The following is a 27,378-nucleotide window of genomic DNA, read 5'->3' as shown; positions in this document are numbered from 1 at the left end:
ATGCATACGGTGATTGCTAATATCTATGCAAACAGGAACGAAGGAGCAGGCGAGTGGGGTGTGTGGAATTTCTCCTTTTGCGTCAGGACCATGAATAGACATTTTAAAGGTCGCATTTAAAAAAAGAGCTTTGAGCGAGCATCAAAACTGATCCTGCATAAATGGCCTATGGCATTGAAGTTCTTCCCCTCCCCAAACCCTGCCCTCCTCAGGCTCCATGCCCCGCCCCAATCTCCAGGAATTTCCCAACCCGGAGCTGGCAACCCTAATCCCAAATCTACCCCCCCCTGCAGAACGGCAACGTTCAGTGCCTCTCGACCAGGTGTGGCCCCTTGGTCTGCCCAGAGCCCTTCATGATGCCTGGGGAATGCTGCCCCCGCTGCCCAGGTATGGAACTGCATCCTCCGCAGTTGGATGGGGAGGCTGATGGGGGGTGTGTGGGGGGTCTGCTCCTTTGCCTCACAGGGGATATGACCCTGGTAGAGGGCTAGTGGGGGGTTGTGAGCAATCTAGAGGTGAATTCAGCCAGGAAGCACCACTCCACCTTTGGGACCTGGGAGTCTCTGTGGGTCAGTGTGGTGTAGTGGTTAAGAGTGGCGGACTCTAGTCTGGAGAACCGGGTTTGATTTCCCCACTCCTCCACATGAGCTGCAGACTCTAATCTGGAGAACCGGGTTCGATTCCCCACTCCTTCATTTGCAGCCTGCTGGGTGACCTTGTGCCAGTCACAGTTCTCTCCGAACTCTCTCAGCCCCACCTGCCTCACAAGATGTCTGTTGTGGGGAAAGGAAGGGGAGGAGATTGTAAACCAGTTTGATTCTTCTTAAAAGGAAGAGAAAATTGGCATATAAAACCAATTCTCCTCTTCCTCGTCCTCCACCTCTTCCTCCTCCTCCTCTTCTTCTTCTTTTCACCTGCCTTCTGCTCCTTCCTGTAGCCCCCCCAGCCAGCTGCCTTTACCTGGGCCTCTCCTACCAGCACACGGAGCGGTTCTACGACCCGTCGGACAAATGCCGGGACTGCATGTGCAGCAACGGGACCATCACCTGCCAACGCCAGCCCTGCGCGCCGGTCCAGTGCTCTCACCCGCTGAAGCAGGACTGCTGCCGTTCCTGCGACGGTAACAGACGAGATGTGCTGTTCTCTAGGGAAACCTCGCAGCCCACCCACAATGTGAACAGAGTGAACCACGTGAACAGAGCTTACCCATTTCTGCAGTGGGGGAGATTGTGGGGAAGGGGCAGCGATCAGAGTCTGACTTTCCCTCCCACTCCAGAGCCAGAGGTAAAATCCAGGTGCTCCAGTCCCATTTGCTCTCACCCACTGGCGCTGAACTAGCTGGTCATGGCCTCCTTTCACCAAACCACCAGCTTCCCATCATCACCTGGGCAAAAGATGCCAAATGTGGAGGGGCTGTGGCTCCGTGGCAGAGCATCTGCTTGGCATGCAGAAGGTCCCAGGCTCAATCCCCGGCATCTCCAGTTCAAGGGACTAGGCATGTAGGTGATGTGAAAGACCCCTACCTGAGACCCTGGAGAGCCGCTGCCTGTCTGAGTAGACAATACTGACTTGGATGGACCAAGGCACTGATTCAGTATATGGCAGCTCCATGTGTTCATAATGAGGAGGGGCTGTGGCTCAGTGGTAGAGCCTCTGCTTGGCATGCAGAAGGTCCCAGGTTCAATCCCCGGCATCTCCAGTTAAAAGGACTAGGCTAGTAGGTACGGTTGCCAACTCCGGGTTGGGAAATACCTGGAGGTTTTGGGGGTGGAGCCTGAGGAGGGCGGGGTTTGGGGAGGGGAGGGACTTCAATGCCATTGAGTCCAATTGCCAAAGCGGCCATTTTCTCCAGGGGAACTGATCTCTATCAGCTGGAGATCAGTTGTAATAGCGGGAAATTTGCAGCCACCACCTGGAGGTTGGCAAAATACAGTGGGCTGAAGATAATTAGCAAAATAACAAGACGCAACGGCAGCAGCGCAACTGCTGATAACTGTGCGGTGAGTGTTTATATAACAACTCTATAAATATAAGCACTGAGTTACTAACTTGCTTATCAAATATTCTAAGTACAATTCTATTATACAACATTAATAAATACTGTTCGGTTGTATTTATTAATGTAATATAATAGAATTGTACTTAGAATATTTTATAAGCAAGTTAGTAACTCAGTGCTTATATTTATAGAGTTGTTATATAAACACTCACCGCACAGTTATCAACAGTTGTGTTTTTGCTAAGTACCTGGAGGTTGGCAACCCTACAAGTAGGTGATGTGACTAGTCCTCTGCCTGAGACCCTGGAGAGCAGCTGCCAGTCTGAGTAGATAATACTGACTTTGATGGACCAACCGTCTGATTCAGTAGAAGGCAGCTTCGTGCGTTCATGTGCTACACTCTGGCTGTTTCCTCGCGATCACCTCCCCGGCTACTTCGGGGCTTGGCTTTGATGATGCTTGCATTTTCCAGCCGTCAGAGGTCGCCTCGCTCTCCCCACCCATTTCCGCCAGTTTTGCCCACATTTTCTGGATTCATGTTTAGCCAGCATCCAGAAGACGCGAGGGAAATGCAGAGAAATGCGACCTCTGACAGTTGCAAAATGCAAGCATAATCAAAGCGAAGCCCCGAAGTAGTCGGTGAGGTGGCCGCGAGGAAACAGTCATCCATGAAAGGCCTCTGAGTCTCCTAGTTTCACAACCGAACACTAATATTCCCATTTCACAGGCCAGGAGAACTGAGGGGGTTACCGCACTTGTATTCCCAGCGATGTATTAAGAGTTTGAAAACGTTATAAAAAATACTGTTCGCACTTTGTTTGGCCCCTTTAGCTGTGAAGACGCCTTCCAACCATTTATAAGCCGTGGTATCCAAAAACCCTTTTAAAGCGATGTTTTTTATAACATTTTCAAACTCTTAATGCATCGCTGGGAATACAAAGTGCGGTGACCCTCTGAGGCTAAAAGAGCAGTCTGCTGAACAGCCCCTCACTGAGGTCAAACTGGAATTGTACCTTTTTTCCCCACATGGCTGGGCAGTTTAATCTTCTTCTGCAGCACACACAATTCATTTCCCCCCTGCCCTAACCTTGTTAGCAGTCCTAACCTTATTTGGGGCTCTGGCAGGGATGGGGGTTAGCGTTGCCAACTCCCAGTGAAGGCTAATCTAGTGAACCGGGTTTGATTCTCCACTCCTCCACATGAAGCCAGCTGGGTGACCTTGGGCTAGTCACAGTTCTCTCAGCCCCACCTACCTCACAGGGTGTCTGCTGTGGGGAGGGGAAGGGAAGGTGAATGTTAGCCGGTTTGATTCTTCCTTAAGCGGTAGAGAAAGTCGGCATATAAAAACCAACTCTTCTCCTTCTCTCCCCAAACCCCACCCTCTCCAGGCTCCATCCCCCAAATCTCCAGGAATTTTCTATTCTGAAGTAGAAAAAAAGCAACAAATGGTGCAAGGGAATAAAATTCAATTGATAAAGTACCCCTATGCATTTAGCATGAGCTTCTTCAGGGGGATCTTTCTCTGCTCGAGCATGCAGAGAAAAATCCCCCTGAAAAAACTCATGTGAAATACATAGGGGTACTTTACTGATTAAATTTTATTCCCTTGCACCATTTGTTGCTTTTTGTCTCCGTTTTGTTTTGGTGCAGCCCCCTCTCTTTTTGCTATCCTGGAGTTGGCAACCCTAATTGGGGGGGGGGGAGAGAATGCACCCTGTTCCCTCTCAGAGCGCCCAAGCAATGGCCCTCTGCCACCCTCATGTTCTTCTCTGACTCTTCCTTCTCTGTCCCCCCACCCTCTCTCCATCCAGGCTGCCTTTACCATGGGAAGGAGCTGCCCAACGGAGAGCAGTTTGCAGACCCCAAGGACCCCTGCGGCATCTGCTCCTGCTGGGAGGGGAGCGTCACCTGTAAACCCAAGGCCTGCCCCCCAGCGGAGTGCCCGTTCCCTGTCCCCGGACCATGCTGTAAGCTCTGTGAAGGTGAGTGGTTGTTTGTGTGCGTGTGTGCGTACGTGCATGCTTATACATGTGGATCAAAGGAGCTGCTTCTGAAGGAGGAGGAGGAGGAGGAGGAGTTCGTTTTTATATGCCAACTTTCTCTACCACTTAAGGAAGAATCAAACTGGCTTACAATCACCTTCCCCTCCCCACGACAGACACCCTGTGAGGCAGGTGGGGCTAAGAGAGCTGTGACTAGCCCAAGGTCACCCAGCTGCCTTCATGTGGAGGAGTGGGGAAACCAATCCAGTTCACCAGATTAGTGTCCGCTGCTCATGTGGAGGAGCGGGAAATCAAACCTGGTTCTCCAGATTAGAGTCCACTGCTCCAAACCACCGCTCTTAACCACTGGCTCTCCTTCAGGATCAAGGTGGGGGCATTACACCACCTTCAAGATCAAGGTGGGGGCACGGCAGGCACACCCTCTGATCTGCCCACAGCCTGGCTGCCCCCCAGCCCCCCCAGCCAACAGAAACTGTAAGGGGCAGAGTAGGGCTGTTGATTTGGTTCGGGCCGAACTGAAAAACAGCCGCATTTCCCCCGATTCGGCTGTTTTTCGGTTCAAACGAACCGAACTCAAAAAAGGCGGGAAACGGGGGAGCCGAATTCAGTGAGTTCGGGGGTTCGGCGAATAAATTCAGCAGATTCGCCCCCCCGCGCCTTCACGGGGCTTCCATGAAGGCGCGGGGAGGGGGCCCTTTAAATAGGTCAAGGGCTCCTTGCCGGCCCTGCCGGGAGTCCCGGCAGGGCTGGGGGGGGGGTCTGGAAACCCTCTGCGCTGTCTGTGCAGAGAGCACAGAGGGGCTTGACAACCCCCCGCCAGCCCTGCCGGGAGTCCCGGCAGGGCTGGGGGGGGCTTTAAATAGATCTGTGCCTCCCGGCCGGGAGGCACAGATCTGTTTGAAGACCCCCCGCGCGCCTCCAGGGAGCTTCCCTGGAGGCGCGCGGGGGGGCCTTAAAATAGATGTGTGCCTCCCAGCCGGGAGGCACAGATCTGTTTAAAGGGCCCCCCGCGCGCCTTCAGGGAATCCCCCTGAAGGCGCGCGGGGGGCCGAATTTTCCCCCGAACTCCGGATCCCCCCGAATTTCCAGGGATCTGAAGCGGGGGAGTTCAGACTTCGGCACGGCCCAAATAAAAACGGGCCGAATTTTGCCGAAGCCGAACTATACTGAATTTTTTTTTCAACAGCCCTAGGGCAGAGGGCTTTTCCCAGATGCCTTTAGGAGCCTCCCAAAGGGCAAAAGGCCTCAGCGTTCATCTCTCCCCAGGACACAGCCCTGCCAGCCTGCCCGGCATGGGACCCCCCTCTGGTTGCTCTGCCCACCCACCCACTATCCCCCCTCCATCCTACCTCTTTTGCCCCATCTACTTAGAGAAGCTAGGGTGGCCTAGGGGCCCTACCTACATTACCATCCATCAGAGGATATGGTCAAAATACCTTTGAATTATGAAACCAGACCCAAATATGCTTTTATTACCCCTATGGGGCTTTTTGAGAGCCAGCGTGGTGTAGTGGTGAGAGTGTCGGACTAGAATCTCAGAGACCCAGGTTCGAATCCCCACTCTGCCATGGAAGATTAAGTAACCCTGGACCAGTCACACACTCTCAGCCTACCCCGCCTCACAGAGCTGGCGTGAGGATAAAACGGAGGAGAGGAGAATGACGTAAGCAACTTTGGGTCCCCATTGGGGAGAGAGAAGGGGTATAAATTAAGTAAATAGAATAAAGAAATAACATTCAGATCTCCAGTGGGGCTTTTAAGCGAGAACATCTGCCTGTGGTAGAACCTGGATGGAGTAATCATTGGGGGAGGGCAGAGATTGCAAGGTGTCATTGTTCTGCCGTACCCTGCGTTGGTCAGGCCGCACCTGGAGTATTATGTGCAGTTCTGGAGGCCCCGCTTCAAAAAGGATGTGGAAAGAATGGAGTGGGTGCAGAGGAGAGCGACGAGGATGGTCAGGGGCCTGGAGACCCAGCCCTACGCGGAAAGGCCGAGGGACTTGAGAATGTTTAGTCTGGAGAAGAGGAGGCTGAGGGGGGGGACACAATTGCTCTCTTTAAGGATTTGAAGGGCTGTCACTTAGAGGAGAGCAGGGAGCTGTTCCTGTTAGCAACAGAGGATAGGACCCGCAATAATGGCTTTAAATTGCAGGCAGAAAGGTACCAGCTGGGTATCAGGATACGTTTTTTACAGTCAGAGTTGTTTGACAGTGGAATCAGCTCCCTAGGGAGGTGGTGAGCTCCCCCTCACTGGCAGTCTTTAAGCAGAGGCTGGACAAGCACTTGTCAGGGATGCTCTAGGCCACTGGTTCCCAACCGGGGGTCCATGGACCCCCAGGGGTCCGCAAGAACTAAATTAAGGTCCGCGAAACAAAGTTATAAACCCATAATAAATTAATATTTTCAATTAAAAGTTCTCTATTATAAAAATATATATTCAAATATTATTCTAAGTTTAATGTTTAACTAACAGTTATGATTAAAGTTTATTTTCAAATTCTCGGAATTTTTATTTTGAACCTTGGGGTCCCTGCACCGAACAAAAAAGTCCTAGTGGTCCCTGGTCAAAAAAAGGTTGGGAACCACTGCTCTAGGCTGATCCTGCATTGAGCAGGGGGTTGGACTAGATGGCCTCTATGGACCCTTCCAACTCTATGATTCTATGAAATTCTCCCTGAGGCCATTTCTGTCTTTTCCCCACCTACCCCCAGGTTGCGAGTACCTCTCTGAGCCCTACCTGGACGGCCAGGAATTCCCGGACCCCCAGGACAGCTGTGGCATCTGCTCCTGCCAGGGCGGATTCGTTACCTGTGCCAAGAAGCCCTGCTACCAAGTGGGCTGCAGCCACCCGGTCAATGTGCCCGGGCAATGCTGCCCCGTGTGCCATGGTGAGGTCAGAGTGCCGGGACGGAGTTTGGGGGCGGGGGAAGGAGAGGGGACTCAGCGACTAGGCAGAAATGTTGTAAGCAAACAATTACAGTACATAGTATGACGAGAGCCCTACTGGCAACAGGGAACCGACACGTTCACTTACACCTCTAAAGGCATTCTGCACATGCTCAGGAGCGCTGCCTTCTTTTTAAGCCTGGAACATAATCTGAGAAGATACACTGGTGAGCCCTTGATCTGTCTAATCTCCTTTTATAGCTGCGACAGCCACAGGTAGAGACGGCTTTCAAAGGGGATTAGACAAGATTCATGGAGGAGAGGGCCATCGACGGCTGCTAGCCATGGTGACTAAAGGGAACTTCCACATTCAAAGGCAGTCAACCTGTGAATCCCAGTGCCTGAAGACAAAAATCAGGGGAAAGCCTTGGCTTCTATGCCCTGTTGGTTGGTCCTCCAGAGGAGCTGGTTGGCCACTGCGTTAGAGACAGGATGCTGGACTAGATGGACCCTCAGTGGTCTGATCCAGCAGGGCTCTTCTGAGGTTCTTGCGAAGGTCTTGGTCTCTGTGCCCTGCGGTTGGACCTCCAGAGGAACTAGTTGGACCCTCAGTGGTCTGATCCAGCAGGGCTGCTCGTTCTCCAAATTAAGGAGAAAGAACCCCATCGGGAATGTCCTAAATGCTTCCTCTCAGGTCCTTTTCTCCCGAAGAGGTCTTCCACTGGCTGCCCCATGCAGGTGATGGGGAGGGGGGGGACGACACACACCAGGCCTGCCTTCTTTTCCATCCATGCTGACGGATGGTTTTTCTGGCTTACGAGAGACCAAATGGAGCAGAGAGCAGAGAGGGCCTTTGAGATTCCTCAGCACCGCAGCTGGAGGTAACCGCTTGTTTTCCTCTCCTGGCCTCACGTAGGGTGCTTCTACAACGGCGTCACCATTGGCAATGGGCAGACCTTTCCCGACCCCGGAGACGCCCTCTGCTCCCAGTGTACGTGCCGGGTGAGTGCACCAGCAGCCAGCGGTGGGTTGGGAATGAGTTAGAAGGAGGTCTGGGGAATATGGGGGTCAGGCTATGTGGGGTCAAGATATCACCTGGCCCCGGGTCTCCCCCCTTCAGAAATGGTGATGAATACAATTGCCAGGTCCCTCTTTGCCACCAGCAGGAGGTTTTGGGAGCAGAGCTTGAGGAGGGCGAGGTTTGGTGGAGGGGAGGGGCTCCAATGCCATAGAGTCCAATTGCCCAAGCGGCCATTTTCTGTAGGTGAACTGATCTCTATCGGCTGGGGATCAGTTGTAACAACAGGAGGTGTCCAGCTAGTACCTGGAGGTTGGCAACCGTAGCAGAAGCCCATCACACAAGCCCAATTGATTGCGTTCCATTTCCTGCAGGAGGGTTCAGTTCAGTGTCTGAAGAAGCTCTGTGTGCCCGCCCCCTGTGCCCATCCTGTGCCCGGTCCGTGTGCCTGCACCCTGTGCCAAGGTGAGTGGGGCCTGAAGGATGGACAGAGGAATCACATTTGGGGTCTCGGTGATGGTTGCAACCTGCTTTGTGACAAGAGAGTGAGTTTTAAACAGAAACACAGCTATGGACTTAATGCAACCTCGGCGAAGCTCCCTATGGGGAGAGAGGGGCCGTGGTTCAGTGGAAGAGCCTCTGCTTGGCATGCAGAAGGTCCCAGGTTCAATCCCCAGCATCTCCAGTTAATAACAACCGGGCAATAGGTGATGAGAAAGACCTCCCCATGAGACCCTGGAGAGCCATTGCCAATCTGAGTAGATCAAGGGTCCCTAATGCGGTGCCCATGGGCTCCATGGCACCTGCAGACGCCTTTCCTGGTGCCCACCAAGTCTTGTTAGGAAGTGGGTGGGACCAACAGAGCTTCTGATTGGCCACTGGAGATCTGACAGATACCACCAGATGAGTGTTTCTTAGCTGGACCTGAGGTTGCCAGCTGCAGGTTGGGAAACCCCTGGAGATTTGGGGGGGGTGGAGCCTGAGGAGGGCAGGGGTTAGGGAGGGGAGGGACTTCAGTGCCATAGACTCCAAAGTGGCCATTTTCTCCAGGGAAACTGGTCTCTGTCGCCTGGAGATCAGTTGTAATAGCGGGAGATCTCCAGCCACCACCTGGAGGCTGGCAACCTTAGCTGGACCAAACTGTATGCTTGTGCATTTGCAAGAAAATATTTTGAGCAATATGTCCATCCTGTTAAACAGAAAGAGTGGCAATCAGAGTATTACCTAGTCTCTCCCCCCCACACCCCAGTTTGTGGTTGTCTCCGCCTCACACAACGGTAGGGTTGCCAGGTCCCTCTTCGCCACCGGTGGATGATTTTTGGGGCAGAGCCTGAGGAGGGATGGGTTTTGGGAGGGACTTCGATGCCATAGAGTCCAGTTGCCCAAGCAGCCATTTTCTCCAGGGGAACTGATCTCTGTCGGCTGGATCAGAATGGCAGACTCTAATCTGGTGAACCGGGTTGGTTTCCCCAGCTCCTCCACATGAAGCCAGCTGGGTGACCTTGGGCCAGTCACAGTTCTCTTAGAGCTCTCTCAGCCTCACCTACTTCACAAGGTGACTTTTGTGGGGAGAGACAGGGAAGGATATTGTAAGCCGGTTTGATTCTCCTTTTTAAAAGGTAGAGAAAATCGGCATATAAAAACCAAGTCTTCTTCTTTCTCCTAGAAATGCTAACTTTCCATTTGCAGGGATTCCCCCCCCCCCCCATGAGCAATCGTTGAAATGCACGGTCCTCCATCTGCACTCTGTACAATCCAGGAAGGCCTGTACCACGTGGTATTTTGGATTGTGTAAGAAGCTGTTAAGAGACATGCAGGGAAGCTGCTTTGTAAGGAGCACACAGCCTGAGATGTGGGTGATGATGTGTCTGAGGACCAGGGTGTGCGGGGCGGCCCCACTAGGTCTGATCCGGTTTCCCTTTCCCTAGGCTGTTACTTCCAAGGGCACGAATACAAGGACGGAGAGAAATTTGCTGCCCCCAACAAGCCCTGCGAGGAATGCCGCTGCCTGGTAAGTGTTGGGGGGGCAACTGGGGAGCAGATTGGCTCTAGACAAAGTGGTAGGGGCTCCAGCGGGATAACCTGCAGGGCAGGGGGGGATCAGGCACCTATTAGAGTGGCCAGGCATCCTTGGGTGCCGCCCAGACCCCCAGCGTGGCTTCTTGCTAGGGTTGCCAGCTCTGGGTTGGGAAATACCTGGAGATTTTGGGGGTGGAGCCTGAGGAGGGCAGGGTTTGGGGAGGGGCTTCAGTGGGGTAGAGTGCCATAGAGTCCCCCTTCCAACGTGGCCATTTTCTCCAGGGGAACTGATCTCTGTTACCTGGAGCTCATAAGAACATAAGAATATGAGAAAGGCCCTGCTGGATCAGACCAAGGCCCATCAAGTCCAGCAGTCTGTTCACACAGTGGCCAACCGCCTCTAGGAAGCCACTAACAAGACAACTGCAGCAGCACCGTCCTGCCTGTGTTGCACCGCGCCCAAAATAATAGGCATGCTCCTCTGATACTAGAGAGAATAGGTATGCAGCATGACTAATATCCATTCTAACTGCCATGAATACCCTTCTCCTGCATGAATATGTCCACTCCCCTCTTAAAGCCCTCCAAGCTGGCAGCCATCACCACATCCTGGGTCAGGGAGTTCCACAATTTAACTATGAGTTGTGTGAAAAAGCCTCTCACCCTCCAGCTTTAGCAGATGACCCCGTGTTCTAGTATTATGGGAGAGGGAGAAAAACCTCTCCCTGTCCACTCTCTCCAAACCATGCATAATTTTGTAGACCTCTATCATGTCTCCCCTCAGCCACCTTCTTTCCAAGCTAAACAGCCCTAAGCATCTTAACCGTTCCCCATAGGACAGTTGCTCTAGTCCCCTAATCATTTTGGTTGCTCAGCTGTAATAGTGGGAGATCTCCAGCCGCCACCTGGAGAATTGCAACCCCACGTGCAGATGGGGACCCACTGAGTGCTGCAGTGCTGCAAGAGTAGGGTTGCCAACCTCCAGGTACTAGAAAAAATAGGCAGCACCAAGGCTCAAAATACAAACATTCTATAATACAAAACAACTAATACACCATACAAGAGTATGATATACATATACAAAGACAATGTCATACAAATCTAATATACATAGAAACCAACAGTACACACACAGTTGTATGGGAAAGTCCACAGATCCACTTTCCAGCAGTCCCGAGAGCTGTCCACGGAACCGGACTCGACAAGAACGCGAATCCCTGTTAATTGCGCGTTTCATTATTTTCTTCAGCTTGTCATTGTAATATTAAAGCAGTCTTCTTAACCCAGACATGAGTAATATCAATCTGTGTGTGTAATAAATATACATGCATAGCCATCATACAATATTCATTATCGTGCATCATTCATCAGAAAACAACTTATGTAATAAAAAAACTACTTACGGATTAAATAAACATGCACTCAGACCTCCATGGATTCAGAAGAAGCTTTTCCAAGCATGCGTGGCCACTGTGCTACAAACAGGTACGATAAATCTCTCACAGGTGTCACGGGCTGACTCAGCAAAAAGTTGTTAAAGGAGACAGGCTCATATAAAACAAGATAGATCAAATTCTGTGTTTAGTCCCAAAGGAACCAATGTTTTAAACATAAAGATGAATTTCATCTCCTGTTGCAGGAGGATTTTTTGAACATCTAAATCGTTAAAGCGATATCCCAGGTGTTGCCAAATGACAAAGAACCTGATGTCAGATTCACTATGTTTTTTCTCCAGAAAGTGTTCTACGAGGGGAGACTCTTTAACATGAGCTCATATACGAGACTTATGTTCACCAACTCTGAGTCTCACTGCCCTCAGTGCTGCCAATATACATTAAACCACAGGGGCAAATGCTCAAATAAACAACCTGCTTAGATGAGCAATTAGAAAATTGTCTAAGCTCAAAGAGGGACCTGGCAGCCCTATGTGAGAGCCAGTGTGGAGTTGGACTAGCATCTGGGAGACCCGGATCCGAATCCCCCCTGGTGCCGTGGAAGCTTGCTGGGTGACCTCGGGCCAGTCACACTCTCTCAGCCTAACCTACCTCACAAGGTTGTTGTGAGGATAAAGTGGAGGAGAGGAGAACAGTGTAAGCTCTTTTGCCTCCCCAGTGGGAAGAAAGGTGAGGTTTCAATGAATTAAATAAATAAGATGTTGTTCCCTTTCGGGGGCTGAAAGACCACCTTGGGACGGCCACTTCTCTCCTCTGGGCTCCACTTTTCTGTCCTGAACCTGGAAATTGATGTTTTTAAAATGCATTTGTCAAAGTGGGGAGGGGAGAGCGGAGATCCCTGCTTCGGTTCTCTTAGCGTCACGAGGGACCTGGGAACTTTCCTGACCAGTCTGTTTCCCTCCCCCTCTCCTTTTCACTGCCCCCTTGCTTCGCAGAGAGGGGATGTGTCCTGTGGGCCCCGCCTGTGCCCCGTGCCACCCTGCCCTCACCCGTCACGTGACCCCTGTGGCTGCCCCATGTGTGACGGCTGCAGCTTCCACGGTCGAGACTGTGGAGATGGGGAGCGCTTTCTGGACCCCCAGGACACCTGCCGCCAGTGTACCTGCTTGGTAAGTAAAGGGAGATGGGGAAGGGAAGGGCAATGCTCACCTGGGGACTTGGGAAGCCCCCACACTGGAGTAGTGTCCTCCCTCCTCTGCCCTGCTTGACCCCTCCCCCCCGGTCCATTTAACACTGCCAACTCCAGGTTGGAAAATTCCTGGATGTTTAGGGGATGAAGTCTGGGGAAAGAGGAGTTTGCAGAGGAACCTCAGCGGGGAAGTGATGTCAGAGGCCTTTTAGGCAAGGGAAGTTTGCATTGGATTTGCCACTCTCTAGAAATTCTAATCACTTTCTATGATTCTAAATCCTTGGTGTTCTATAAACATTTTGCTTAATGTTGCAATAATTTATGTTGACCGCTGTTGCGTTACCACTGTGTTTTCCTTTTATTCCTGGGAGTTACACACATTAATATTGGTTATTTTATACCTTTGCAGCTTTAACGTTATCTTATTTTATGCTTCTTAGCTGCCTTGAATGCCTACGGATTGAGAGCGCGGGGTAGAAAAGTTGCACGTAAATCAATATCAGGCCCTGTTCCTCCCCCATAGGGTGGCACCGTGACATGCTTGCCCACCCCGTGCCCGCCCACGGCTTGCCAGAACCCGGTCGCTCTGCCCGGCCAGTGCTGCCCAAAATGCACGGGGGCCTGCCACTACCAGGGGCACCTCTACCAGAGCGGCGAGACCTTCCCTTCCCCCGAAGAGGCTTGCCAGACGTGCGGGTGCTTGGTAAGTGGGGGAGGCGGAGGGTTGCCAGGCTCCTCTTCGCTACTGGCAGGATGTTTTTGAGGCAGAGCCTGAGGAGGGCAGGGTTTGGGGAGGGACTTCAATGCCATAGAGTCCAAGTGCCAAAGCGGCCATTTTCTCCCGGGGAACTCATCTCTATCAGCTGCAGATCAGTTGAAATAGCAGGAGATCTCCAGCTACTACCTTCAGGTTATGTAGAAAATACTCACAATACTAATAACAAGAAGCTGGAGAAAAAAATCAGTACAACTCACTATATTCAAAAATTCATTAACAAAGTGCTAACAATAAGACCACCACAATAAGGTGCAGGATTACAAAAAATTACACACAAAATATATACAAATATAGTTATTTACAGGATTGTTATCACGAGCATAATAGCAAACTCCAAATAACCAGGCAACAGTCTATATCCAAGGCAAAAAAATTCTTCAGATCCAACTGTGGGCGACAATGTAAAATCAAATGGCACAAAGTCCAAAAGAAGTCCATCAAAGGATGAAACGCTATTCCGGATATTCTGTAGCGCTTTCACCAAAGCATAGCTTCATTAGCCTCAATTGTGTTAGAAGCATACAAATAGGGAGGTTTATAAACCTTTTTATACAAAATCAGTTCCAGCAAATAATTTTTTCTTATTATTTCAACTTTTGAAATTTTTAGTATTTTTACATAGGTTGTTTTAGGCTCCCATAAAGATTGGGCTGCTGATCTCTCTGTATCACAGTGGTCAGTGGTCAGTGGTAATAGCAGGAGATCCCCAGCTAATACCTGAGGTTGGCAACTCTACCCCATTGACTCGGCGCCTCCCTCTCTTTCTCCTTTCTTGACAGGCGGAAGTGGTGACGTGCCATCCGAAGCCCTGCCCACAGCAATGCTCCCACCCCTTGCCCCCCACCGCCCCAGCCTGCTGCCCGACCTGCGATGGCTGCCTCTTTGAGGACCAGAAGCATGCCAACCGACAAACCTTCACCCCGCCCTCGGAGCCCTGCCGGCGCTGCAGCTGTCTGCATGGCAACGTGGCCTGCGCCCCTCTTGTCTGCCCCCCAGCGCCATGTGCCAGCCCCCTCCACAGGCCAGGCCGCTGCTGCCCGGAGTGCCCCGGTGAGTGCATAACGGGCCTTGTGGAGCCAGCGTGGCGCAGTGGTTAAAAGCTGTGGTTTGGACTCTGATCTGGAGAACCGGGTTTGATCCCCCACTCCTCCACATGAGCAGCGGACTCTAGCCTGGAGAACTGGGTTCGCTTCCCCACTCCTCCACATGAAGCCATCTGGGAGACCTTGGGCTAGTCACAGCTCTCAGGCCCACCTACCTCACAGGGTATCGGTTGTGGGGAGGGGAAGGGAAGGTGATTGTGAACTGGTTTGATTCTGCCTTAAGTGGTAGAGAAAGTCAGCATATAAAAACCAACTCTTCTGCTGCTGCTCCTCCTCTCTGGGACCTGCTAGGGAAATGGTGGAGCTGATGTGGCAGTAGGATTGCCAGGTCCCCTCTTACCTCCGGGGGGGGGAGGATTTTTCCAGGGGGGCTGGGGGGAGCGTTTTCGGAGCTTATGGCTAGTGCATCCCGCGCAATACCAGAACCTCTGGGGTAAGCCCAGAAGTAGCAGTATTGTTCCGGGAGCGGGCACGTGCAGGGTGATCTCCCCTGCTCTCCCCTTCCTGCTTCTTCCCACTGACCATCAGCTGGTCAGCGGGCAGCCCGGTTGATTGGCGGGCAATTGCCTGCCACAACCAGGCAGTTGGGGAACCCAGTTGGGACACGGTTGAGAATTAGCCTGTTCCCTGAGCTACAGTCCCCAGAGTCCTTTAGGGCAACACGCCCCGACAGGTGAACTGGATGATGTTTGCAGTGCAGACACTGGAAATTAGGGTTGCCAGCTCCAGGTTGGGGAACTCCTGGAGATTTGGGCGTGGATCCTGGGAAGGGCGGGGTTAGGGGAGGGGAGGGACCTCAGCTGGGTATAATGCCGTAGAGTCCACCAGCCAAACCTGCCCCTTTCTCCAGGGGAACTGATCCGTGTCGTCTGGAGATCAGTTATCATTCCAGGGGATCTCCAGGACCTACCTGGAGGTTGGCAACCTCAGCTGGAACAGATGGAGTGAGGGGCATCAGAAGGCGCATAAGCTAAGCAGGGCGGCACTGTTAGCTTAGTCTGGGGAACATGGCCAGTTGCGGTGATCCTGATTCTTCTGCCTCTCTGCCCCACCCTCCCAGTGTGCCAGCACGCGGGCCAGGAATACCCCGAAGGCGCCCAGTGGATCTCGCCCTTGGATCCCTGCCAGCAGTGCTCCTGTGTGGTACGATCCTCCCCTCACCCACTTCCTTGCTCAGGTTACATCTTCTTGGCCTCTGCGCTGCTCCATGATGGTTCACAGTTGGCACTTTCACACGTGCTGAACAGTGCACTTTCAATCAGCTTTCAATGCACTTTAGTGATCACTTGCAAATCCAGTTGCAAATTGGATTGAAAGTGGATTGGCCGAATCTGAAAGGCCAATTGTGTCAGACCTATGTCCCGCCCCATATTGCTTCTGAGTCCCCCCTAGGGTTGCCAGGTCCCTCTTCGCCACCAGCGGGAGGTTTTTGGGGCGGAGCCTGAGGGGTTTGTGGAGGGACTTCAATGCCATAGAGTCCAATGGCCAAAGCGGCCATTTTCTCCAGGGGAACTGATCTCTATCGGCTGGAGATCAGTTGTGATCGCAGGAGATCTCCAGGTTTGATTCCCCACTCTTCCACACGAGCAGCGGACTCTAATCTGGAGAACCAGGTTTGATTCCCCACACTTTTACATGAAGCCAGTTGGGTGACCTTGGGCAAGTCACAGCTCCCTTAGAGCTCTCTCAGCCCCACCTACCTCACAAGGTGTCTGTTGTGGGGAGGAGGAAGGGAAGGAGATTGTAAGCCGGTTTGATTCTCCTTAAAAACCCTCTTCTACTACTTTAGGCAGATGATGAGAGGGAGGGCATCTTGGCCATCTTCTGGGCATGGAGTAGGGGTCACTGGGGGTTGTGGGGGGAGGTAGTTATGAATTTCCTGCATTGTGCAGGGGGTTGGACTAGATGACCCTGGTGATCCCTTCCAACTCTATGAATCTCCCCAAGTAGCTTACAACATTCTCCCTTTCTCCATTTTATCCCCTCAACAACCCTGTGAGGTAGGTTAGGCTGAGAGTGTGTGCCAGCCCACGGTGACTCAGCAAGCTTCCATGGCAGAGTGGGGATTCGAACCTGGGTCTCCCGAATTCTAGTCTGACAGGAAAGGCACCAGCTAAAGCCCGGCCAATGCTCTGGTCATTCCCACCCCAAGCAACCGCACCCAGTGCCCCCACCCCACCTCTGGTCTCTTTGCAGAATGGAGACCCTTCCTGTGAGCCGGTGCCCTGCAAAGACCCACTCTGCTCCCACCCTGCTCTGGTCCCTGGGCAGTGCTGCCCACTGTGCCATGACTGCCTCTTCGAAGGAGCGCTCTACCTCCACGGGCAGGCCTTTAACCCCGAGTCTTGTCTCCAGTGCAGCTGCCAGGTGAGTCCCCTGCTCCTGCATGTTGGGCAGGACAATGGGCTGCTTCCAGGGAGAAAGCCCAGATGTGACTTCACGGCTGGATTACTGCAACACACTCCACTTGGGGCTGCCCTTGAAGACAGCCCGGAAAGAACAATTGGTCCAGAATGCAGCAGCGCAACTGCTGTCAGGGGCTAGCCACCAGGAACATACATTGCCCATTTTGAAACAGCTAAATTGGCTGATTTCTCTGATCAAAACTGGGGAAATTTTCACTTGATGTGCATTTAAATATGATCACTGGCTGGTCTGTTTTGGTTTCCTCTTTAGCTTCTATCAGGCCCCAAAGTAGGGTTGCCAGCTCCACTTCATAAAATTCCTGGAGAGTCGGGGGTGCAGCCTCGAGACGATGGGGTTTCAGGAGGGGAGGGAGCTGTAGGGTATAATACGTTCCACCCTCCAAAGCAGTCGTTTTTGCCAGGGGAACTGTCATCTGGAGATCAGCTGTAATTCCAGGAGAACGCCAGGCCCCACCTGGAAATATTGAACTTATTGTATTATTGATGCTTTAGGCTTTATATTGATTTCCAATACTTGACTATAGCTTTATGTTTGTTTATACTGATTAACCCACCTGGAGAATGGCAACCCTACCCCTAAGGGAGAAAGGTGGGATAGAAATTCCATGAGATGTCTATAGCTTGGCCATTACAGAACAAAAGTGTCACGTCCCTGCGTCAACCAACCAGTCAGCCAGGGGCCAGCTTTGGGAGACTTTAGAAAGATCTCCTGGATCCATAGACAGGAATGGGACAGGAACGTGCTGGGGCAGAGAAGCTGAACTAACCTCCTTGCCTTTCCCCTTTGCAGGATGGAAATGTCCGCTGTGATATGATCCAGTGTCCTGTGACAGGCTGCTCCCACCCGGTGACTGAGCCCGGGGTCTGTTGTCCACGTTGTAAAGGTCAGGATCAGGGGTGTGCCCCCAAAAAATTAAGGAGTATATTCCAGATTTGGTTTAATAGACCCGAATTTTTTTGTAAAATCCAAAAAAAGCCAAACCCCCATACCGATATGGTATTTTTCAAAATTTTGGGTCTATTAAACCCTATGGGAAATCTTTGTGGGACTTAAGGGGCATTTTTTTTTTAAGGTAGAGCCACCAAATTTTCAGCATAGCTTCAGGTGATTCTCCTTAGAAGAACCCCAAGCCTACGTAAAGATTACGTCAGGGGGTCTAAAAGGGTTATTGTAAGGAGTAGGGTTGTGCATATCGATAAACCCAAACAAAAAATAAACCCGAAATTAGCCATTTTGGTAAATTTCGGGATTTGGGTTTACCGGATACCAAAACCTGGGGATAAAGCCAAAGCCGAATAGGCGATTCCCGAAAAAGCCGAAAAGATAATCGTCTTTTTGGGTTCAGCTATTCATCTTTGCTCAGAGCCATGGCTCTGTGCTCTCTCCCCTTTTTCTTTCTTTCTTTCTTTCTTTCTTTCTTTCTTTCTTTCTTTCTTTCTTTCTTTCTTTCTTTTTTTTACTGGTTTTGTTAGGGCCCCATCATTGGGCATCGTTGGGGCCCTTTTGAGATGGGGATCGTGTAATCGGTGCCAACTTGGTCTGACCAACTTTCCAGGTACATCACCCAGCAGAAGACTAGTCTGCAGGCAGAAGAGTCATTAAAAGACGGGGCTAACCCAGTCCCGTCTGGAGGGATGTGCCCTCCAAATAAAAAGAGCCTGCTTCAACAGCTGCTGACACCACCAAGCTTCTGAAGGAGATTTCTTCATCCACGTGGATGAGCAATCTCCTTCAGACAGCCCCCATGGTTGAGACTCTGGCTGGCTTCAATCTCACCACCCCTGAAAACCTGCTCTCAAACTGAAGTTCGCCCCAAGTAGAGGCTTCATTTCCTAGCACAGTGACCATCTCTTGGAATCAGATTTTTCATGACCACATAAGAATATAAGAAAGGCCCTGTTGGATCAGACCAAGGCCCATCAAGTCCAGCAGTCTGTTCACACAGTGGCCAACCAGGTGCCTCCAGGAAGCCCCCAAACAAGACAACTGCAGCAGCATTATCCTGCCTGTGTTCCACAGCACCCAAAATAATAGGCATGCTCCTCTGATACTACAGAGAATAGGTATGCAGCATGACTAATATCCATTCTAACTAATAGCCATGAATACCCCTCTCCTCCATGAATATGTCCACTCTGTGGCGAGAAAATCCAAATTCGTTGTGTATGGCCCTCTCTGCCTGCTTCACTTACCAAAGCAATGCCAGAGAGTGCAATAGGAAACCAAAACCATGTTCTTAAGACAGCCTCAGACCACACGTTCATAGTAGTAGAGCATATAGGTTTATTAAAGGTTATAAGGCATAGAGAAGAATAACAATAACCCACAGAGATACACACAAACAAATAACATGTAGCAAAGTACTTTGGGTCGTTCCAAAGGAGAGTGAAAATGCTTCTCCCTGGGAAGGACAAAGAACTGGGTTTTGGGTTGTTCCTTTATAGAGAGGAGAGGGGGTCCCATATGACCCCTCCCTGTCACATTCTTAGGAAATGGGTTTTTCCTCAAATCATGACTTAATTGTTTAGAAATATCTTGTTCTTTTCTCTGTCTGTTTTGATATCTGATTGTGCTTGTCCATCAGTCAGTGTTCCGAAAAAAATTTCTCCCTTAGTGGACAAATGATTTCTTGTCTGTTTTTATAACCTTGCATAAATTTTGGGCATCAGATGTGCTTTGGGTGATTAATTGCTGGCGATGCAATTACTTATGACCCTTTTAGGTCAGAGTCCTGCTTGGAGCTGATGTCAGCTAAAGGCTGCTTTCTGAGAGTCAGGTCTATAGGTGATAATGTATGTGGTCAATTTCAACCCAAATTTAATATAAATTAATAATATATTGAACATGAACTAATGTTCAATACTAAAAATTCTCGCGACACACTCCCCTCTTAAAGCCCTCCAAGCTGGCAGCCATCACCACATCCTGGGGCAGGGAGTCCCACCATTTAACTATGCTTTGTGTGAAAAAATACTTCCTTTTATCTGTTTTGAATCTCTCAGCCTCCAGCTTTAGCAGATGACGCTGTGTTCTAGTATTATGGGAGACGGAGAAAAACTTCTCCCTGTCCACTCTCTCCAAACCATGCATAATTTTATAGACCTCTATCATGTTACCCCTTAGCCGCCTTCTTTCCAAACTAAACAGCCCTAAGCATCTTAACCGCTCCCCATAGGACAGTTACTCTAGTCCCCTAATCATTTTGGTTGCTCTTTTCTGCACCATCTCAAGCTCTGTAATATCCATTTTTAGGTGTGGTGACCAGAACTGTACACAGTATTCCAAGTGTGGTCTCACCATAGATTTGTACAAGGGCAGTATGATATCAGCAGTTTTATTCTCTATTCCTCGTCTAATTATGGCCAGCATGGAATTTGCCTTTTTTACAGCAGCCGCACACTGGGTTGACATTTTCATTGAGCTATCCACTACCACCCCTTTCTTGGTCTGTCGCTGCCAAGGACTGTTCACAGGATGTCATTTGCCACCAAAAGGAATGTTTTCCATGCCTTATTTCTCTTGCATTTAAGCCTTTTTCCTCCGTTTGGAAGCTAATTTGCATGGAAATCATGCAAAGTGACCCAGAAACTCTGCCTCCAAAAATGCCCCCCTAGGAGCATTGACTATAATGTGCTCACATTTTTAAGGAAACCCGAAAATAAGCTGAATACTGAAATTTACTGGTATGGGTATTTGGCTTATACAGGAAGTGCATGAGTGTCTGGCGTCTCTCCCTGCAGGCTGCGTGTACGAGGGCCGGGAGCACGCGGACGGCAGCCACTGGCTTTCCTCCTCCACGCCTTGCATGGCCTGCATGTGCGTGGATGGTGTGGCCACCTGCGCTGAGATCATCTGCGTCAGCTCCTGTATCAATCAGATCGAAGTCCCTGGGGAGTGCTGCCCGCTTTGTGCAGGTGGGGTGCGGTGCCGTCAGAGGGGAGTGTGTCAGGGGGCACGAAGGGGGGCAGCGAGCTTGGGGGTGCTTGCAGGTTTGTGGAACAGAAAGAGGCGGGAGCAGGGGTGTTGGGGTACGGGCTGGGCTGGGAGCCAAGAGGTCAGCATGGTGTCATGGTTAAGAGCGGTGGTTTGGAGCAGTGGACACTAATGTGGAGAACTGGGTTTGATTCCCCACTCCTCCACATGAGTGGCAGAGGCTAATCTGGAGAACCGGGTTGGTTTCCCCACTCCTCCACAAGAAGCCAGCTGGGTGACCTTGAGGAGGTGGGGGAGGTCATATTGTGTCATCCTACCTCCAGTTCTATTTACATAACCCCCTGCCCAAAACCTCATCTCGGTCTTGGCCTCTCTTCTCTAGACTGCAGTTATGACGGCCAAGTCTATGGACCAGGGGAGAGTTTCCAGCCAGGAGAGGACCCCTGTGAAATCTGTACCTGTGAGGTAATCCCCCCACTTCCAGGAAGCCCCCAGGGTGTTCCTTGAAGCATCAGCTAAGGTCACCAACTCTAGCTTGGAAAATTCCTGGAGGTGGAAACTGGGGGAGGTAGGGTTTGGGAAGGGGAGAGACCACAGTGGGGTATCATTCCGGGGGATCTCCAGGCCCCATCTGGAGGTTGGCAAACATACAACTGACCCACCCCACCCTACTCCACACTTGGGCCAAGAGGGCCAAGCTCCCATCCTACATCCACCCAGTCTGTTCCTAGCATTTCCTACACCTAAGAGAGGGCAAAGGCCTGTGGTAGAGCATCCTGATCGGCTGATGCTGAATATTTACTGTCCCATGACCAGGGAGATGCTCATGAGAACCAGCATAGTGTAGTGGTTAAGAGTTGCAGACTCTACTCTGGTGAACCGGGTTTGATTCCCCACTCCTCCACATGAAGCCTGCTGGATGACCTTGGGCTAGTCACAGCTCTCTCTGAACTCTCTGAGCGCCACCTACCTCACAAGGTGTCTGTTGTGGGGAGGGGGAGGGAAGGCGATTGTAAGCTGCTCTGAGACTCCTTAACGGTAGAGAAAAAGCAGGGTCTAAAAACCAATTATTCGTTTTCTTCTTCATTCCTGCATCCAAGGATTCCTTTTGGAAACTTTATTTTTCAAACCTCCTGCATAAAATGTCTGCATAGTATGGATAGTTTCTTTGCATCTGACGAAGGGGGCTCTTGTACACAAAAGCTGCTGTTGGGATGAAATGTTTTTAGACCTGAAGATGTCCCGCAATTCTCTTTTGTTTTGGGTATAAAACAGTGGCCTGCAGTTACTGTTTTGGCCACTAGAGGACAGGCTTCACTTGCCAAAACTCTATTGCCCAAAAAAAATGTGTCCCCGCAACTGTGGTTGCCAACCGGTCTGGGGAAAAATGCCCTATCCTTTTCATAGACACTCAATGGGATGTTATTTATCTCCATGACCTGAAAAGCTTCAGCTGCCCATTTCCACACATTAAGCCTCTGTTGAGAACTATAGTGGTATAGTGGTTAGAGAGTCGGTCTAAGATCTGGGAAACCCAGGTTCGAATTCCCTCTCTGCCATGGAAGTTCGTTGGGTGACCTTGGGCCAGTCACACACTCTCAGGATCAGGCAGGACATTATGGCATGCACAGGTCCAACCCGTGGTCACCACCAGCATTTTAGAGCTGAATTTGGGCAATTAGAAATGTTGCAAGGGCCTGATCCTGATAGAGTCTGCAGTGTACTTTTGTTTCCCTGTCTCACACACCTTTTTTTGGGGGGGGGGGGACAAGATGAAGAAGAAGAGAAGAGTTAGTTTTTATACTCAGCTTTTCTCTACTGTAAGGAGTCTCAAAGCAGCTTACTATCGCCTTCCGTTCCTCTCCCCACAGCAGATACCCTGTGAGATAGGTGGGGCTGAGAGAGCTCTAAGAGAGAACTGTGACTAGCCCAACGTCACCCAGCAGGCTTCAAGTGGAGGAGTGGGGAATCGAACCCGGTTCGTCAGATTAGAGTCAGCCGCTTGTATGGAGGAGTGGGGAATCAAATCCGGTTCTCCAGATGACAGTCCACCACTCATGTGGAGGAGCGGGGAACCGAACCTGATTCTCCAGACTAGAGCCCGCCGCTCTTAACCACGACACCACACTGGCTCTCACCTGGTCCCGCTGTTCCTCAGGCCCAATCAGGATCATGCCCTTGTGCCATTTTTTTAATGGCTGTCCTTGACAACAGCCCAGACTTGTGGACCTTGTAGCATCTAGTTTGGACCTCATCCTTGCTGGGATATTAGGTTTAGCAGAGCGCTCGAGGCACATGACCCAGCAGAGTCTATCTGGCTTGTGAGTGCTGCTAAATTGCACACGAAGCCTCGTTTATCTTCGCGAAACTCCTACGAGTCCTTTATTGTAAGGAACTCCATGCTAGACAGGATAGAGACAGGATTCTAATCTGGGGTTAACTAGCTAGGATGGGTAGAGAGATGCCGAAGGCATGTCTTGCCCTCATGGTGCCAAGGTGGAGAAGAGGAGAGAAGTGTGGAGAGAAGGAAGGAAGGAAGATTCCCTGAGAGTCGTCTCAGCTGAAAGTTATGATTTAGACAGTTATGATATAGGGCGCCTTCCTTAGACAAGAAGTGGAGAGGACAGGGCAGAGGAGAAAGACACAGAGAACTTCCTGGAAACAGTGATGATGGCATCCCGGCAGCAATATGGGAGGGTCTTGAGAGGGCAACTCTAGATTAAGGCTGCCCACCTCCAGGTGGGGCCTGCAGATCTCCTAGATCCAGCGCCAGCGTGGTATAGAGGTTAAGAGCGGTGGGTTTGGAGCGGTGGAGTCTAATCTGGAGAAGCAGGTTGGTTTCCCCACTGCCTGAAACCCTGGAGAACCGCTGCCCGTCTGAGCAGACAATACTGATTTTGATGGACCAGGGGTCTGATACAGCATAGGGCAGCTTCATGTGTGTTCATGTGTACACATGAGTAGCGGAGGCTAATCTGGTGAACCGGGTTTGATTCTCCACTCTTACACATGAGCGGTGGACTCTAATCTGGAGGTCTGGGTTCGATTTCCCACTCCTCAACATGAGCAGCAGAGGCTAATCTGGTGAACCAAGTTGGTTTCCCCACTCCTCCACATGAAGCCAGCTGGGTGACCTTGGGCTAGTCACAGTTTTCTTAGAGCTCTCTCAGCCCCACCTACCTCCCAGGGTGTCTGTTGTGGGGAGGGGAAGGGAAGGTGATTGTAAGCTGGTTGATTCTCCCTTAAGTGGTATAGAAAGTCAGCATATAAAAACCAACTCTTCTTCTTCTTTCACAGCTGCTCTCCAGACTGCAGAGATCAGTCCTCCTGGAGAAAACGGCTGCTTTGGGGGATGAACTCTATGGCATTATCCCCCACTAAGCTCCCTCCCTCCCCAAACTCCGCCCTCCCCAGGCTTTACCTTCGAAATCTCCAGGAATGTCCCAGCCCAGAGTTGGCAGCCCTACAGGATGCTCTTTGCATGCCAACCAACTCAGCCTGTGCCAAGCGCAGAAGATCTCAGGTTGCACCGAGGAGCCGTGACCGTTCTCTTGTTTCGAAAAAAAGAAAAGGTTATTTGGATCTCCCTGCGAGGCTAAGCAGAGCACACGAAATCCCCGATGCAACAGAGTGATATTGGCAAAGCTGCAAAATAATTTTTAGGTGGTGCAGTTACAGTTTTGAGTTAATGGGAGTAGTATGGCCTAATGGCTGGAGGAAGATTCCCCCCCCAAAAAAAGTCCTGTCATTACGTAGTCGAAGACCCGTTCCTGCAGATTTGTGATCTCTCACACAATCTAAAGTTGCTAAAATGGAAAATTCCTGGAGATTTGGGGTGGGTGGAGCCTGTGGAGGGTGGGGTTTGGGGAGAAATTGGATTTCAGTGGAGTATAATGCCATAGAGTTCATCCTCCGAAGCATCTGTTTTCTCCAGGGGAACTGATTCATGTAGTCTGGGGATCAGCTGTAATTCCAGGAGATCTCTAGGCTCTACCTGGAGGTTGGCAACCCTACTTGCTCCCCGTTATTGTGGGTGCCCTCTACCCATGTCCTCCAAAATACCACAAAAGTTCTTGGGGGTGGGGGTGGACAGACGCAGCCTGCCTTTGTTAGGACAGACAGCTTTGCTCGAGGTTTCTGGTTTCTGTTTCCCCAAAAGGGCACTTAAATGCCTCTGGGACGAATCACCCATGTGAAGAGTTTCATTTCTCATTACGGATCCTCTTTCGAAGACCAGTTCCTTGGTTGACCAGGAATTTTGTTCTTCTGGCTGAACCGAATCTGAAAGGCCAAAGCCGCTGGGCTGTTACAAGCAGCTGGACAGATCCTGCCCCTCCTGATGAGTAAGCTCTCTTGTAAGGGTGCTTCAGCCTTTTGCAAATGCAAAATGCACTTATCAAAAACCAGCAGCCAGATGTGGTGGGGGTGGGGAGGAGGAGGAGAGATGGAATCAGGACCGATACCTTCTCCCCTGTCTTCTAGGCAAAGAAATTAGAGGTGTGCAGACATGTTCTTGGGGGGGGGGGATGACTAGGGTTGCCAGGTGCCTCTTCACCACCAGCGGGAGGTTTTTGGGGCGGAGCCTGAGGAGGGCGGGGTTTGGGGAGGGGAGGGACTTCAATGCCATAGAGTCCAACTGCCAAAGCAGCCATTTTCTCCAGGGGAACTGATCTCTATCGGCTGGAGATCAGTTGTAATAGCGGGAGATCTCCTGCTGCCACCTGGAAGTTGGCAACCCTAGTAATGTCTCAGGAGCAGTATGGGGGGGGACATAGGTCTGACGCAAGTAGAAATGGAAGCAGGTTGGGCCTTTTGGTCTACTGATTCCATAGGCAGACCCTCATCCTGGTGCTCCAGCCCCATCCCTGACTAGATGAATCATAGAGTCGGAAGGGACCACCAGGGTCATCTAGTCGAACCCCCTGCACAATGCAGGAAGTTCACAACTACCTCACCCCCATGACCCCCTTCTCCATGCCCAGAAGATAGCAACAAAAACCCTCCAGGATCCCTGGCCAGTCTGGCCTGGAGGAAAATTGCTTCTTGACCTAGGGTTGCCAACCTCCAGGTAATAGATAGAGATCTCCTGGTGTTACAACTGATCTCCAGCCAAAAGAGATCAGATCACCTGGAGAAAGTGGCCGCTTTGGCAATTGGACTCTATGGCATTGAAGTCCCTCCGCTCCTCTTTAGGATCCACCCCAAAAACCTCCCGCCGGTGGTGAGGAGGGACCTGGCAACCCTATCCTGACCCCAAAGTGGCGATCAGCACTACCCTGGGCATGCAAGAAAGGGCCACGAGAGCCAAACACGGACGCAAACCTTCCTGCCCTCCCTCTCATGATCTGCCTAAGTTTGCAAGCTGACTTAAAGCAATCTAAGTTGACTGGTAGCCATTATCAGTGGGGCGACTCGTAGAGTCGCCAACCCCAGCTTGGGAAATCCCTGGAAATCTCTGGGGGTGGGGTAGAGGGTTTGGGGGAGGGGAGGGACCTCAGCAGCGTATAACGCTACAGAATCCACCCTCTGGAGCTGATCCCTGCCGGCTGGAGATCTGTTGCAATCCCAGGAGCTCTCCAGGCCCTGCCAAGAGGTTGGCTGCCCGAGGTGGCAGCCTCACTGCCCGTCCTGCCTTTCCTTCCCCAGCTGATGTCGGATGGCGAACAGCGCCTGCAGTGCTACCGGAAGCAATGCCCCAGCCTGGTGGACTGCCCCCGGGAACAGATCCAGCGCCCTGGCCCTGGGCAATGCTGCCCCACGTGCACTCGTGAGTAGATACCCCCCCTCACCCAGCAGGCACCAGAGGGGTGGGTGGTCAACGGAGTCCCCGCTCAGCCCCACAGACGCATCGGGAACTGTCTCGTCTTTTACTCCCCTGTACAAATCTAATCCCCATAAGGACTGACACACTTTTAAAAAAGTTTGTGTTTCATAATCTCTATTAGAAAATGATCACAGAAAGTCACCCTTAGAAGTTCTGGGGTGGAGAAATTTAGCCCCACAGCTCTGTCCTGCCCATTGATTTTTGGGGCTGGCGAGTGGTCTGGGACCCCCTGATATTTTAAAGAACAACTGTGTGGTGGATCAAAGGTGTGGTTTCTGATAGAGGCAGCCAGATGTTTCTGGAAGGCTGCCCAGACAAGCCAGGAATCATAGAGCTGGAAGGGACCACCAGGGCCATCTAGTCCAACCCCCTAATGCAGGAAATTTACAACTGCCTCTCACACACACACACTCCCAGTGACCCTCTGCTCCATGCCCAGAAGATGGCAACAAAAACCCTCCAGGATCCCTGGGCCAATCTGGCCTGGAGGAAAATTGCTTCCTGATCCCAAAGCGGCGATCAGCATTACCCTGAGAAACCCTAGTCCCCTGGTGTCTCAAGGTACACTGCCTCTGAACGTGGAAGCTCCATGTTGCTATCATGGCTATTACATTAGTTAATCTAATTAGTTTGTCGAACTCCTTTTAAAGCTGTGTTAGCTATCCAACGTGGTCGCGTTGCATAGCAGTGGATTCTGTAAATTCACTGCGTGCCACGTTAAATGGCACTTCCTTATACAAGCCTGTGTTTATTTTACCACCCTTCCAAGCGAGTTGCCCAAGGCAGGACAAAAATGAGGAGAGCCA

At 51.1% G+C, this 27,378-nt stretch overlaps 1 protein-coding gene across 1 annotated transcript in view; it reads left to right on the top strand.

Moving 5' to 3' along the window:
* KCP (kielin cysteine rich BMP regulator) overlaps window positions 1-27,378 on the top strand; it is a 94,145-nt gene that overhangs the window by 46,865 nt on the left and 19,902 nt on the right. The window contains exons 26-40 of the mRNA XM_056846636.1: window positions 294-387; window positions 938-1,120; window positions 3,811-3,981; window positions 6,713-6,889; window positions 7,804-7,889; window positions 8,280-8,370; window positions 9,834-9,916; window positions 12,314-12,487; window positions 13,031-13,210; window positions 14,065-14,335; window positions 15,449-15,531; window positions 17,605-17,698; window positions 20,556-20,729; window positions 21,131-21,213; window positions 26,395-26,515. Coding sequence (XP_056702614.1) covers window positions 294-387; window positions 938-1,120; window positions 3,811-3,981; window positions 6,713-6,889; window positions 7,804-7,889; window positions 8,280-8,370; window positions 9,834-9,916; window positions 12,314-12,487; window positions 13,031-13,210; window positions 14,065-14,335; window positions 15,449-15,531; window positions 17,605-17,698; window positions 20,556-20,729; window positions 21,131-21,213; window positions 26,395-26,515 — 2,065 coding nt within the window. The remainder of the gene's footprint in view (window positions 1-293; window positions 388-937; window positions 1,121-3,810; window positions 3,982-6,712; window positions 6,890-7,803; window positions 7,890-8,279; window positions 8,371-9,833; window positions 9,917-12,313; window positions 12,488-13,030; window positions 13,211-14,064; window positions 14,336-15,448; window positions 15,532-17,604; window positions 17,699-20,555; window positions 20,730-21,130; window positions 21,214-26,394; window positions 26,516-27,378) is intronic.

Source organism: Euleptes europaea, chromosome 3 (assembly GCF_029931775.1).
Source record: "Euleptes europaea isolate rEulEur1 chromosome 3, rEulEur1.hap1, whole genome shotgun sequence".
In the NCBI taxonomy this organism is placed as follows: domain Eukaryota; kingdom Metazoa; phylum Chordata; class Lepidosauria; order Squamata; family Sphaerodactylidae; genus Euleptes; species Euleptes europaea.
The sequence above is the reverse complement of the archived record's forward strand: the minus strand, read 5'-3'. Positions and strand labels throughout refer to the sequence as shown.